The following is a 16,599-nucleotide window of genomic DNA, read 5'->3' as shown; positions in this document are numbered from 1 at the left end:
TGGGCACCACCCAAATTCAAAATTTGAGGACTTTTTTTTAACTTAATTTTATTGGCAAGTATTGTTTTTTTTCTCAGAAAAATGCCTTTATTTAGTTATATTTTCATCAATGTAACCTTACATTTCTTGGCACAGGGGTACCGTCACCCAAATTGTTTTTGTAGAATAGCTCCTGAAATAGATTTAAATTTCACTTACCATTATACCAAGGAATCAGTTTGCCATTTAAAATTTATTGGAAAAGGTTTACAGTATTTAAAATTTATACTATTTAAAATAGTATCTTTTAATGAATGAATTTCAAAACCTGACTGACAAGCACAAAGTAGAAATAACTGTAATGGCTTTATTAATTTTTCATTTTTATACAGAGTGGTTTGGAAAAGCAGAGCTAGCTTCCTTGGCACAAACACAGGTATAAAATATTTTTATATTTTAATGATAAGTTAGAAAGCTCTTTATTGATTAAAGTGATTCAAAATGTTAGTTTATACTATTTATTAGGATATGAAAGCTCAAAGACAAATGAAAAGATTTGAAAAATGGATTCTACTTGGCACTCCAGCTGCTTCAAGCTCTATTCTCGGACATACTTTGGTAGTTTTTGTCCTAGCAGGTAAAGAATGTAGGGAACATGATAATATGGCTGGAAAACCATACAGTTTACAAAGATGTCCAAGTGACAGTTTTCCTTTGGAGCACCAGAAATGAACCAAATTATATTGAATAGTCTCAACTTAAGTGAGGATGAGCCACCTAGTTTGACTTCATTAACAACAGACAAGTTGTTGCTAGTTTTCGACATAGTTTGACATGAAAAGGCAGAAACTCAATGGATGAAAACTTCACTACAGTTTTGGAAATTCAACAATTTTTATCTAGAATTTAGAGCAACATTCAAAGGACTGGATGTTGTTAATCAATTCTTTAGAGCAACATTCAAAGGACTAGATGTTGTTAATTCTTTGAGAGGGTAGTTAAGCTAGTTTAAGACCAAATAAATAGAGCATATTCTGAGGAGAAAAGACAGGGGACCTTTCTTTTTACAAATAATTATAAAAAAACTGAAAAGGGAGGAAAAAAACAGATAACAAAAAAATCGCTATAACAAATAAAGTCTTGTTTTTTATGTTTTTTATTAACAACTGTTTTTAAAGAGAGAATAGGGAGGATTATAAATTTACTGGGATTGCTGTACTTTAATTTAAAACAAATTTTACTATTGACTTAACAATTTTTCTAGTTTTCAAATTTTAATTTTTTTAAATTTGAGTAAAAACCGTATGGTTTTGACTATTGACTACAAAAAACTTATCTTTGTTCCCTGTCCAGGCCGTCTCTTTTACATATTTTCCATAATAAACCCTGAAGCTGGATATAATTAAGAAATCAATATAGCACTCTATTAAAAGTAAATTGAAAATATAATATACTTTTATGAGTTTTAAGAATTAAAAAAAAATATTTTGTACTTATGTGCTTTGTTATGTGCTTTGCTAAATATTTATGTGCTTTGTTAAATATTTATGTGCTTTGCTAAATATTTATGGATTTAAGTGATTTTTGAAATAATTTTTTATAAGTTTAAAACTTTTTTTTGAGAATAGAGCCCCTTTTATTTCGATTAAATAAGTCTTTACAAACATAAATATAAAAAAAAAAAAAAATTAAAATTATCTATTTTAATACTTTCTACAAACTGTTTTAAAATTAGTACAAAATACCTCTTATTCCCCTTGAAGGTGCCCTTAGGATCTTAGAAAATTAAAAAAAAAATTTTTTGGTACTAAATCATGGTCTGGGCAGATGATAAGCTCTTTGTTTTCTTTCAGACATTACCTTTTCTTGAAACACCCTAATATATATATACATATAGGGCGGGTAATAACCATACTTTTTTTAAAAATTTTGACAAGCAGCATGTGGTGGTTATGAACTGAGATAATCAATTATATAAACTATATAAAAAAAATTTACACATAAAAATTTTTTATTAAAATCTCTTAACAATTTTATTTAACTCATGTAATACTAATTTCAAAGTTTTTAGTTATATATATTTTACTTTTATAATTTTAATATAGGATTTTATGCTATATATTAATCTAAACAATATTATCTTGCTATAACAAAATTTATATTGATTTGAAACAATTTGTTGTATATTTTGTAATAAAAATATATGTATTTTAAGTATTTATTCTTAGTAATTTAAAATTGTATATAATTAATAAAAAGCAACTCATTATATCATGGCAGCATTTCATACTTGTGGTAATACTGACAACTTAACATTTGAACAAGATTATAAATTTTCAACAGCAATGGTACCTACAAAGAAAGATGTCAAAGTATCAAATTAAATGAAACTAATGATGAAAATGACAAATGTTATGAATCTGATGATGTCTTAAAAAAATATAACCAGAATAGGATTGGCAGATCATTATTGTGTCAGTTGCATTAAAACTGCAGCTATTGTTAAAGCTGCTCTAAAAGATATGGGAATAATAAATGAATCAAATATGCTTGATAGGAAAAAAGTAGAACAAGGAAGACTTCATGTTGGTGAAGTCTTTCTTGTTCTACTGAAATGTGAAATTTTGAAACTACTTTAAATGTATTGATGTAAGAAAAGATAATTCAATAATAACTAAAGGGACAGTTAAAGAATAACATATTAAAATAGTTAGAAAACCAAGAAGCAGCTATATAGATCATCTAATATCTGATAACCTCTCGATGTATTGCTGATGAAATTCTCTATTTAATATTTAAAACTGGCAATAGTGGTTCTTTAAATGCTATCTTATGTGATGCAACTGTAGTAAACACTTATAAGTTTGGAGGAGAAATAAAACTAATAAAAGCAGAACTTTGATAAACCAATCCAGTGGCTCATTTGTCAACTCCATTTAAATTAACTTCCATTTAAATATTTGTTCTTCTGGCCCAGCGTTATTTAAAGGAGATATTGGTAGAAAAATAACAGAAGACTCAACTAATTTAGCAGAAGTTCATTTTAAAAAAATCAAAGTGTGCTTTTCATTTACTTGCTGATCCTAGGTACATTAAGCTCAGATTAAAAATATCTTTACAGTACCTTTTTATTTAATCAAGTTTCAAATGAAATATCTTTAAGTGCTCCTCGAAACATTCGTCATTCTTGGTGGCTCACAATACAAAAGCTTAGGTAATTTTTTCAATGAGTTCTAAATCATTTCAATTCATAAACTTTTATACAATTAAATAATATGTTTCATATGAGCCAGCAAGAATGACGAATAATATTCGTCATTCTTGGTGGCTCACAAGAGCAAACTGTGTTTCACTTTTATATATTTCTACTATAATGCTGACAAAAGAAGTTTTTGATTTGGTAACAATTCTTATGCAATACTATGCAAAAGGATGGTTCCATATTACATCACATTGTTTGGCGATAAATGGAGCTAAAAATTTATGGTATCTGACTCAATTAATAATAAATGCATTGATAATTATTGATAAAATACAAGGTGATAATAATGATAATTGATGCAGTTATTGATGTAAAATACAAGGAGGTAATGCAGCAAATTTTAAAACAAAACTCATATTTTGCCAACACTGAGAATATATTATTGGCAATCATAAATGATGAAAGAAAAGAAGTTAGAACTGCAGCCAGAAATAATAACCAATACAACAGACATTTTAAACTTTCTGCAACACTAAATCTTGGGTTCAAAGATTACATTGAATTGATAATTTGAGACATTGAGGAAACAAATAGGTAACAAAAAAGGGACATTGAGAAAATTAATTCAGCACCTTTAGCGAATGTCTTGTGGAAGGAAGATATTTTGAAAGCCAATGACGGTCTATTGAGTATTCCAAAATACTGCTGTCGTAGTCAAAATGCAGAAAGAATTGTTGAAATAGTCACAAAAGCATCAAAAACTAGATATGGCTGTGAAAAACATCATAAATTTGTAATAAACTTATTGGAATCCAAGAAAAAAATACCTAAGTTTGATTGGAAAGAACAATGGAAAGACATTTAAATAAAGATATAAACAAATATAGTTTTTTAATAATGTATATTTAATAACATCTAAAGTTTTTTTGCTACATTTTTTCGTTTATAAAAGTTCATTTTATAAACTAAATCACTACAATTTAATGGTATAAAACACAATTAATTAAAAGAAAATTAAGATGAAATTTGCTAAACTTAACCACATTTTTCTTTAAAATGCTATAAAATCTGATTTTGTGTGCGATCCCTACAAAGGCTAGCGCACAACTCAAAACTGCTATATATCCATTATATATATAGGAACTCTACACAATATACTGCTTCTTGAAAAAAATTGATATGCCCTAATATATATATATATATATATATATATATATATATATATATATATATATATATATATATATATATATATATATATATATATATATATATATATACATATATATATATATATATATATATATATATATATATATATATATATATATATATATATATATATATATATATACATATATAAATGTATATATACATATATAAATAACACTGTTGTAAAAAATGACCAAAAACTGAGCTGACCCGAGAAAACCGCTTTGACAGGATGAAACTACAATGTTTCCTGACTCCAAAAATGTAAAATTTGAAATCTAACTATTTCGTCCAAGAAAATAATTTTGATTTTTAGTTTTTAGTACTTTGCACAATAGGGCAAAATGACAGCTTTTCAAATTTTGCATTTTTACAGCATTCAAAAACTCTCCAAAATTAGCATTTATTACTCTAAAACATAACAGTCTATATAGCAAGTATAATTTGTATTTATTTTAACTCAGAAGATAAAATTTTACCTACAATTTCATGGTTGAACTATATTATAAACATTTTGTTGCATCAAAATTGTAAATAAGCTAAAAATTCCGGGAATAGGCAGTGAACATGACTATTTTAAGTTTTGCATCAAAATTGTAAACAAGCCGAAAATTCCGGGAATAGGCAGTGAACATGTTTGTTTTAAGTTTTGCATCAAAATTATAAACAAGCTAAAAATTCCGGGAATTGGCAGTGAACATGTTTATTTAAAGTGTTTCACTTATCAGTTGTGTAAGAAAAATTTCAAAATGCCAAATTTTTCAAAAAATCATGAAGATTGTCGGAAATCTGTCTGTGTCTTGTGACTGAAGAAGTGCTCTCGAGAGTTGACACAGTTCCTTGTTGAAAAGATCCTCAAGCATTACCATACAAGTCTTGATTTGACTGATACCAGAGTGCCAAGAGGCATTTGTGACTCATGTCAAACAATTCTTCGGAGAAAAGATGAAGGAAAAGATGTTAACCTGCCACCTTTGTTTCCTTTCTCATCTATAAAAGTTAGACCACCAACAAGAGATCAAGGTTGCAACTGTCTTATTTGTCAAGTTGGACATTTGAAGTTGAATGAGAAGAGCCCAGTGGACTATTCTAAACCTGTGGAAGATTGTACTCCTCAAAGATGTGGTGATTGTTTGAGTCTAGTTGGAAGAGGTCTGCCACATCAGTGCACTCCATTCACTTTTAGAGAGAATCTCAAGCAGCTAGCTACAGCTGATCCACTCGCTGCAGAGCAAATAGCTACTCAAGTCATCTCTACTAAACTTTCCACACCTGGTGGTACTGTCAAAATATCGCATCCTAAAAGCAGCCCACCACTTAGAGTTAAAACAGGTGATACTTTTATATTTACATATAAAGATGGCAGATTCAGAGGGAATACGTTTAATTTTAAAACTTAAAATTACAAAAAGTGTTAATATAATTTCATTTTTAGGAAGCTCAAGTGCAAGAGCTCTTTTTCCTGAACCCAGCATCAAAACTGAAGATCTTGTACAAGTTCAGCTAAACACAGGACTGTCCAACCTTGGCATGAAGAAATTGGCATCAACCATCAACAGAGTCAGTGACACCAAGATTGTGGAGACTAGTTTTCTTGCTAAGTTTGAAGCCATTGGCAAACAGTTGTCTGAGTTTTTTACTCAAACCAGCATCCAAGTTTTATCAGAGAGTAACTCCACTGACTTTGTGGTTGTGCATTGCAAGGATCTTGCCGAGCTTTTGAATGAAGTCCTGCTTTCTCGAAGAGTTTTCCAGAATCATATTGTCAAGTTGGGAATTGATGGAGGTGGAGGATTTCTGAAAGTTTCTCTTGGCATCATGGAGTTGGATTCTCACTGTGATTCAAGGTCACCACCATGGAAAAAACTTTTAACTCAGAGGACTGCCAAAGACAGTAGTGTAAAGCGTCAAATGCTTGTGGCTTTATCAGAAGGACTACCAGAAAACTTTGAAAATGTGAGGCAGATCTTGTCTTTAATCAAGTTAGACAAAGTCAACTTTGTTGTCTCATGCGACATGAAACTTGCCTACATCCTTTGTGGCCTTCAGAGCCATGCAAGTACTCACCCTTGCTCTTGGTGCAACACAGAATCGAAGCATCTTTCTCAATCAGGATCTTTGAGGACACTAGGCTCACTTGCTGCCTGTTATCAAGAGTTTGCTAAGTCTGGTGGTGATATCAAAAAGGCAAGATCTTTTGGCAATGTAGTGCATGAGCCTTTGCTGTCTGGTTCTGAAAACAAACTCATCTTGGAGCTCATACCACCAATGGAACTCCATCTTCTCCTTGGTGTGGTCAATCACATGTACAAAGCCATGACAGAAGTTTGGCCCAATGTTGTCAAGTGGCCCTCAGCTCTCCACATTCAACAAGAACCATACCATGGTGGGCAGTTTGCAGGGAATGCCTGTCACAAGCTTCTCAGCAATCTTGACCTCCTTCAAAGAATTGCAGAGACTGAGTCTGCTTTTCAAGTCTTTGGAATCATTGATGCCCTTCGAAAGTTTAAGTCTGTGGTGACAGCATGTTTTGGTATGGTTCTGGAGGATGACTTTTCTGAAAAAATTGATCGCTTCAGAGACTCATATTTGGCAATCATGAACATCAGTGTGACTCCAAAAGTTCATGCTGTTTTCTTCCATGTGAAGCAATTCATTGAGATCAAAAGGGCTCCCTTGGGGATCTTTAGTGAGCAGGCAACAGAATTAATGCATCATAATTTCAGCTCACATTGGCAGAGATACAAAAGAGACCGCAATCATCCTGAGTATGCAAAGAGGCTTCTTTCATGTGTTGTGGACTACAACAGCAAGCATTTGTGAAGAATCAAATATTGAGAAGAATTTATTTTATGTACCATTTGCTCTTTATGTGTTTAGAATCAAGAGGTTGTTTTTGTGTTTTGGCTTAGAATAACTAAAAGAATTATTTAAGAAAGTGTTTATTATTTCCATCTTGTTAATGAAAAACTATATCAGTTGTGTCAGAATAAACTATTATTCAAGTGAATTTTAGACAGTTATGTTTTGGAGTAATAAATGCTTATTTTGAAGAGTTTTTGAATGCTGTAAAAATGCAAAATTTGAAAAGCTGTCATTTCGCCCTATTGTGCAAAGTACTAAAAACTAAAAATCAAAATTATTTTCTCGGACGAAATAGTTAGATTTCAAATTTTACATTTTTGGAGTCAGGAAACATTGTAGTTTCACATTGTAGTTGTCAAAGCGGTTTTCTCGGGTCAGCTCAAAGTAGTTTTTGGTCATTTTTTACAACAGTGATATATATATATACATATATACATATATAAATGCAGCATTAAACGCACACTGATAACATGATACTAAAACAAGTAGTTGTGGGGACTTAAGTACATGAATCAACTATCTTATAGCCTGCTGCCACAAAGAAGTCCTACTACATGGACTGAGTTTTGGCATGAGGGAGCAATCTCTTCTTTCATTATTCTTCTTTTTTTTTTTCTTTCTGAAAAATTAAAGTGCGCATTTTTTTATCAAGAGCGCAAAAAAAAAATTAGGAAATTGCGTCCTTAGATATGAACTGTTTGTGATATATAAATATATATATATATATATATTCATATATCATTGTGCTTCCTTCTGTATCACTTTTTGGGCTAGAGCTGGCATCGAACCTTGAACCTCTTAGTTTTGAGCCAGAACTCTAACCACAGCACCATGGCTACTTATACTGACTTTGATTTACAGCAAAGATTAAAACAAATTGACCAAGAGATAGATTTACAAATTCATTTCTTATCTTTCAAACTCAACATAATATAGTTTATTATCATGCATATAAATCTATTTAATAAATTAAGCTCAACTAAAAATAGTTACTTGGTGCATCTTCATAACCAAAAACAGAAAGTGGCCTTATTACCCTCACACCTTCAGCATTCATTGGAATAAGAATCATTGACTAAAAAAAGTTTGAAAATTAAAAACAAACAGTTATTTAACTTTATAAATATTTTATATACCTACACACCAAAACAATACCTGCTGCAAATGCTTAGGGGCAGAAGGATTAGTCTTACCCATGAAAATACAAAGAGCACATCGTGGATCCATCGCACCTAAAAAATAGCACATTTTTTTCATAATTAGCATTTTTATTTCCTAAATAAAACACACACACACAAATTTAAAAAAAGAAAAAACACATTTAAAATCAAACAAAAGTATTTAAAATTGGATTTTTATGATTCTCAAAAGATTCCCCCCCCCCCCCCCAGTTTTTTCTTAAAAGATATCAGAAACAGGTGAATTTACTTACAGTATGAAAACAACAGCTAACTGATGGCTCAGGTTAGGGCAGAAGTCATTGAATTATAAAAAAAATTTGATTTTTTTTTTCATTAATCAGCCTTGTTTATATGTAGACAATTCCTGCCCAAAACCAAAACCAAATGTAGCTGATGCACTTTCTGCCCCAGTGTATCCTTATGATAGTGTACACTTTCTGCCCCAGTGTATCCTTTCATGATATCATCAGCAAAATTTCATGCAGACTTGAGTTTACAGTTTAATATATAAACAAAATATAATTTTTATTGATTGATATACTTTTAAATTTCATGATGTCATCAGTAAAATTTCATGCAGACCTAAGTTTGGAGTATAACATATAAACAAAATATAATATACTGAACACAAACACATTTTAGTGAATATAAAATATAAATGTATATAAATACATTTAACATTAGCTTTGTAGAAAAATCCATTTTTTAAACCTTACATATGCTTTACATACCAATATCAATATTTATGTAGAACCATACAAATAGTTAATTCATTCTGACCCATTACAGCTCATGAGGGTCAGCATAAAGGCTAAAGTTATCTTTACACTAGAGTAAAACTTAAATAAATAATCATCAAGCATCCATTAGATATATCTACTGATTATATGTCTGTTTTTTTATCTCTGGTAATCATTTTTAATTAATCTGAGTCTGTTTTGTGTGATAGCTTATTGTCTCTACTTATCAGGCAAGATTATATATTTCATACTATTGGATCAACTTTGGTTGAAATATTTTAACTTGGTTGATATATATTCTAATTTGGTTAAAATGTAATAGTTTATAAGTTGGTAAAAATGTCTAATTAATGTCTAAATATCTTAAGATGTGTTGATTCTCAAGTAAAAATGTTATGATGCATTGATGCATTGAAAATATTCTCAATAGCTAGTTAAACATTTATTTAAAAAACTCCCAATCTATGATAATATCTGTGAATAAATCAAAAAATTTTATATAAAATATACTCACAAAAATTTGAAATAAGATTCACAATCTATTAATTGACCATGGTTATTAATTTCATAAAAAAAACTCTTTCATAATAAAAAGTTTCTATTCAGATAAATCCAATATGGCTAACATCTTTTTTGCTTTATTATTTCCATAAATTTATTTGACATTTTTCAAAATATACTATGGTATATGTTTTTTAAAACTACACATTTCAATTATCTACCGTATATCACTTTTATATGGTTATATATGGTGATATATATTATGCACTTTTGATTAAGGTGTATTGAAAAACAAAATTATCGAATTTCAAATTGTAACAGAATGGAAATAGTGACATAAGTAGTAACTGTGCCAAATTTAAAAACTGTTTTATGAGTTTTTGCCAAACAAGCTGCATTAACCATTTCTTTCAACATGTGAAGGTTCTCTACATCCAACATAATACTGAAATATTTTGTTTACAGTGACCAGCTACCTGATATTGGTCAGGTTTTCCAGGATTTTAGTTATAGCAATAATTTAGTTATAACTGGATAGACAATAACCTGTAGAAATAAATGTAAATAACCTGTAGTAACTATGCAAATATTAAGTATGTAATTTTGGTTAGATCTAAGAGATTTTTTTACTATTTTTGGTAATGTAACACTGACTGGAACGTAATTAATATTGGCTAGGTATTATAAGACTTAATTTCACTTCAAATTGGTCCAGGACATCCATTGGGTTCTGACATCAAGAACTTGATGGCGTAGGGGCAGATCATTGGCATGTATTTGACAAATAAACAAGTGAACAGATCTTTTTAGTATTGTATAGTTGTTAATACTGAACACTTTTTAGTATCCGCTATTGACAACTGTTCTGTCACAACCCAAAACAACTAATCTATTAATGTTATTTTGAAATAAAAAATATGCTTATACTTTTGTTAACGCTGTTCATTCTGATTCATTCACAACATGTCCCAGATACTTTGATTCTAGTTTCTCTATGTAGTTTTCGTATATTTTTCTCTTTGTTGGTACCAATAACTAATATTATATTGTATCTATTAGTCTATTTTTCTTTCATTCTCTTTGAAATTTATTTTTATTTGCTAACTTTATATTACTTTAGAGTCTCCTTTTGAAACTATGTTCATATCTTCACTGTTATATACTATAAATATCTTCACTGTACATGCTGTAAATGAAACTATCTTCCAGCACTGTACATGCTATAAATGCAGCTTTATCTGCTTGAAACACCTACTTAACCTGTCATGAACAAGTTTTTGGACTGGAATAGAAGCCTTATTTTTGGAACAAATTGTTTTTATTTAAAACACAAAACTTAAAAATAATAATAAAAAAATAGAATTTTTTTTAGTACTTAAAGAGAAAAAAAAATGTCTTGTATAGTCATGTCTTCTTGTATAGTCAAGTTTTTTCCTAAATATGGTTTTGTACAAACTCAAGATCCATTTTACCAAGACAGCAGATAATTCTAGATTTCAAGATTCTTAACTGTCTAATTGCCTTCATAAACTTTATTTTATAAGTTTCCTCAAAAGTCTTCTATTGGCAGTGTTTTAGTAATATTTGCAGAACTGATTGATCTTGGTACAAAATTTATTTTTTGCTTATTTAGGTTATTTACCACACTTTTTGCATAATGAGCAGATGCCAAGTCTAGCCAAAATACCCACTCTCCTGTACTATAAAACTTATTTATAAAAGGTACTAAATAAATTTTAATTATGGTTTTTAGGTAGACTGTTTTGTTCATTGCCATTCTTGAAGGAATAAAAAACAGCTTTGATACGCCTTTTGGTGAAATACAAAGCCAAACCAATAATTTTTTTTCATATTTGGCTTTAAAATCAAACTTTACATGCGGGTAGGGGTGGTAATAAGTCTGGTCTAGACCAGACTAGACCTGACCTGTTAATTCCAGGCCTGGTTCTCATTTTTTGGGCCTGAAACTCGCCAGACCCTGACCCATCAGACCCGTTAACCGAAAGGGTCGGGTATTGATCTTATGTCTAGACCCATTATACCCAGACCCGACTAACATTTTCTTAATTAATATGTTTTCATTATTATAATTTTTTTATATACTTTTTTCATTATATCTTACTTAATATTAAACATATGCCGATGAAAACCAACAATGATTTCAGAAATATTTAAAAAGGTTCATAAACCAGATTATAAAACCCAATTTTATGCACACTTTTAAAAAAGATTTTTTTAAGAAAAAAACTTTTCAAGCTAATGTCAATGGTATTTTGGAGTCTAAAAGTTTCAAATTTAATCAAGAAACAAGCAGAAACGACTTGGCCCACATGATAATACTTCATAAATATCCTTTTTCAATTGTTGAACATTGTGGTTTTAGAGAGTATAGTAAAAATCTGCAATCGATTTTTAAAATGGTTAGTTGACGTACAATTACAAATGATTGTTTGAAAATCTCAGAGGATGAAAAGGAAAAGTTATATGGTGTAATGGAAAAGCTACAATGTCGAATTAATTTCACAAGTGATTTGTGGACATCTATTCAAATTAAATCCTACATTGCCTTTACCTGCCACTATATTGATAATAATTGGAGACAAAAAAAAGCATATACTTAACTTTATTGATATTGATACGCCTTGTACTAAAATAGCACTATATAAAACTTTACTTGAGAAGCTATACAAATGGAGCATTGATAAAAAAACCATGTGTTTTGTTCTAGATAACTGTTCAACAAATGACGCAATGATTAGAATTCTCAAAGAGAAGTTGAATACTAAATTCATCAGTGATGGTAGTTTTATTTATGTTAGATGTTCTGCGCATATTGTAAATTCGGTTGTTCAAAATGCAATTGAAAGCATTAAACATATAATAGTAAAAGTTAATGAAAGTGTGAAATATGTCAAATCAACTTTGAAACGGCAACAGTTTAAAGAAGTAGCATCCCAAGTACAAGCTACTAGTAATAATGTTGTTTTAGATGTAAAAACAAGATGGAACTCTACTTAACACCATATAAATAAAATTTCAGACAAATTTTAATTGCATTTATTATGTAATTTATTTCATGCACACAAAAAACCTTTATACTTATTTGAAAGAGGATTTTATAATCTATTTAAATTTAATTTAATTAAGTTAAAAATATTATTTAAATATTGAAAATAAAATAGTCAAAGTTAAGGACCTCGAAAAAATTATGAAAATTTTTTTCCAAAAAAATTGAGAAAAAGGTAAAGCGTTTGTTGCTAAGCAGTTTATGGAATGGGGTTTACCCAGATCAACTGCTTACAATAAAACTATGAAATTGGAGAATGGATCTCTAAAAATAATAGTTGGAAGTGGTCGAATCGCTAAAGTAGCTACTAAAGAAAATATTTCAAAGATTGCATCATTTTTTGAAAATAAGTCAGAGTGCTCCCAAAAGAAAGTAGCTCAAATTTTTAACTGTAGTCAAACTTGAATTTCCCAAGTATTAAAAACAATTACTAACATTTGAACTTTCAAAAAAACAAATCGCCCAGATTGTAGCCATCAGCATAAGAAAGCTATGTGTCCTAAATGTCGTAAATTGTACGAAAATTATAAAAACTTGGGTTTTGTTATGGATGATGAAAGCTATTTTACCTTAAGCAATAGCGCATTAGCTGGTAATGCTAGGCTTTATGCCGCTGATCATTCTCAATGTTCTGACCAAGTAAGATACAATTTGCGTAAAAAGTACAAGGATAAGCTATTAGTTTCTTGTTGCATCAGCCTCCATGGAATAAGCCCTCTTTATATTCATCACAGTAAGCAGGCAATCAACCAGTACACTTATAAAGAGATACTAGAAAAAACTTTACTTCCTCTAGTATCAGAATATTATAAAAAAGACAATGAGTTTATTTTCTAGCCTGATCTAGCTCGATCACATTACACAAAGTTGGTCATCAACTTTTTAAAATTGAAAAAAATCAAAGTTGTACCCAAAGATATAAACCCAGCTAAGATTCCAGAAGCAAGACCAATTGAAAACTTTTGGGGTGATTTAAAACGGCTAGTGTACAAGAATAATTGGAGAGCTGAGAATTTGGAAGAGCTTGAAGCAAGAATTAGATATTGTTATTCAAACATGAATAAAGAAATTTTTCTTACTCAAATAAAACATCTTTCAAAAAAACTCTATAATATTGCTAAATATGGTATTTGAAATAATTATTTTAATATATTTATAAACTACATATACTAACATCTTAACAGTTGAAATATTAAATAATAAAAGTTATTAGCTTTTTAAAATATCAACTTTTAAATTTTGTCCAAAATTTTATTTATGAGGTGCTATATAATGTTGGATACTGCATTGATACTGAATTCAAAAATGCCTTTATTCGTCTAAAAGAAATTGATTTAAGTTACACACATTCGCTAAATGAAGATTGGACAAATGTTAATGGTTGTTGTGACTATTTCAAACCTTATCTCTACAATAATAAATCCAACAGCAAACTACTATTTTAATCATATTTGTGAAATTTATTTACAAATAACTGATATGGGTAGCAATCATTTTCAGTTTATCTGTGAAATGGGGAGGAAAACGACAGCAAAATTTTCAAAATATTGTAAAATTAGTTCTGATATATTAGCCATTGCATCTGCGTTGGACACGCATTATAAAATGATCAGCGTTGAGTACTACTTTAGGGAAATTTATGGTGTTGCAACTGAACTGAAGTTAGAAAATATTAACGGACTATTAAAAAAAGTTGCATAATGAATACGCTCCTAAATATTTCAACAAGGTAAACACTCCAGTGCTAAAGGAAAGTATTTGAAATCAGTCTTCTGCTTCTTTTTGATATTCAAAAAGGATTATTTCTTCTGAGTCACCTTTAGCGCAGGTGATAGAGTTCTTGATAAATATTGTAGTTCTATTATTCCAAGCACATTGGAAGCCATTGTATGCTCACAAAATTGGGTAAAATCTGAACTTCAAGGTGTTTTAGTTTATAGCCTTTAATTTTAATTTACTTTAATTTATTTACTAATTTTAATTTTTCAATTATAATAAAAAATCGGTACTGCAATCTCCATTAATGAAAACGAAAATGAAGCTGCTCTAATTTCTTAGGAAAAAAAGAAAAATACTAGTGACCTTTGTCAATATGAAGACTTGTGCAAGATTTTGTTTGGAATTTACATGAAGTTTAACACTGTTATTAATAATGAAGTCTAACAATTATTAATAATGAAGTCCAACACTGTTATTAATGATGAAGTCTAACACTGTTATTTTTTAGTGAAGTCTAACACTGTTATTACTAGTGAAGTCTAACACTGTTATTAATAATAAAATCTAAAACTGTTATTAATAAAATTATTGCTATCTATCATTATTGTAAAATCATTTCTGAAAAAAGTTTTCTGTTATTATTTTCTAAAGTTTTAATTCACCGTTATCTGAAATTATAACTTCATTAAAAAAATAAGGACCCAACCACGTTAAAAGAAAAACAAAATCGTTAAACAAAATCAAGTACACCTTTTGATTTTGTATAAAAAAAAAAAGAGAGTTAAACGTGGTCCTGGTTTTTAGCTATTATAATAGTTAAATTATAGGAGGGGTTTGGTACATACATAAGTAATAAAAAAAGTACATACATTGGTAATAAATAAGGCCTTTTAATTGTTGGCCTGTGAGTCTCAATTATTAACCAGAACCCTTCATATTCGGGTGTGAATGTCATATCAGAAGGCCTACATCGAAAGTGTTTGCATAATGTAGGGTCTTACCATTCTAAGGCCTTCAGTTTGAGACCCACAACCTAAGAAGTATATTAATGTGGGGCTTTCAAGTTGCAAATAAAAGTCCTGAAAGAACTTTTTGAATTTTTGAGTATGAGCAACACTGGAAAAGCATCTCGCATGAGGTATCTTTTCATAAAGCATACTAAGCAGGGTCTTCTCAAACTAATGTAGATAATATTAAAAATAAAAAAAAGTGAGTCACGAAAGCCTTCAGACACTCTAACGCATAAAGATTTTCTTTATATTTCCATGGTGTCAGTAGACATACTTTAGCCTTGCTCTTTTAAAAAGCTTCCAAGGTCTTCTGTTTTAAGTGTGTCGTTGCGTGGGTATTAATGTAAGCTCTGAAGGCCTTCAAAGACCCTTACGCATATAGATATCACCCCTCCTTACATTATACGATGGAATTTATAATAGCTAAATGCTTTAGTTTTTCAATATTTTCATTATTTACAACGCTCCACTCAATATGATGACTGAGAAAAACTACTTAATTACCATACAGTTTTTGATGGCCATGATGATACTTGCATTAATTAGACCAATACCAACTCTTAAATTCTGTGACAAGACTATTAGGACTTCTTAGAGCACTTTTAAACAAAAAATGCTCTTTTTTTTTTTGAAATAACTGAAAGGGTCAGGTCTGGACCCAGACCATACCAAGACCCTTCTTTTAAAATTGGATCTGGGTCCGGGTCAGGTCTGTTGAAACTCAACCTAAACCCAGACCTGTTTATAAAAGTCGGGTCTGGGTACGGGTCAAATTGTCAGGCTGTGATGAATGACTTTTTTTTAATATATCAAATGTTGGCTTTCGAAGCAATTATAATAAGTTTACCACAAGATATTTTTCTTTTCAATGATTTGAGTTTTAATAAATATAATCCAATTATAAACAGATGATTTTGCATACCTAAAAGCTTAAAATGGTAAGCGATTTCCTTTTTTTTTGTTTATCTGGATTTCCCAAAACTTGTACAAATTGTTCTTAATGTTTTAATTTTTTGCCATTGTTTAAAAGAATTAAATAATTTTTTTTTTCTTTTGATTCTTTCAAATACAATTTAAGCACAGCTTTAAAATGAGACTATTACAAATTTTTAAAATAAGACTC

At 29.7% G+C, this 16,599-nt stretch overlaps 1 protein-coding gene across 1 annotated transcript in view; it reads right to left on the bottom strand.

The window, feature by feature from the left end:
- LOC100204420 (acyl-CoA dehydrogenase family member 10) overlaps positions 1-16,599 on the bottom strand; it is a 60,788-nt gene that overhangs the window by 9,391 nt on the left and 34,798 nt on the right. The window contains exons 16-17 of the mRNA XM_065814353.1: positions 8,414-8,490; positions 8,252-8,333 (exon numbers count right to left, since the gene is read on the bottom strand). Coding sequence (XP_065670425.1) covers positions 8,252-8,333; positions 8,414-8,490 — 159 coding nt within the window. The remainder of the gene's footprint in view (positions 1-8,251; positions 8,334-8,413; positions 8,491-16,599) is intronic.

Source organism: Hydra vulgaris, chromosome 12, assembly GCF_038396675.1.
Source record: "Hydra vulgaris chromosome 12, alternate assembly HydraT2T_AEP".
NCBI classification, from domain to species: Eukaryota; Metazoa; Cnidaria; class Hydrozoa; order Anthoathecata; family Hydridae; genus Hydra; species Hydra vulgaris.
This window is presented reverse-complemented; position numbering and strand designations above follow the sequence as displayed.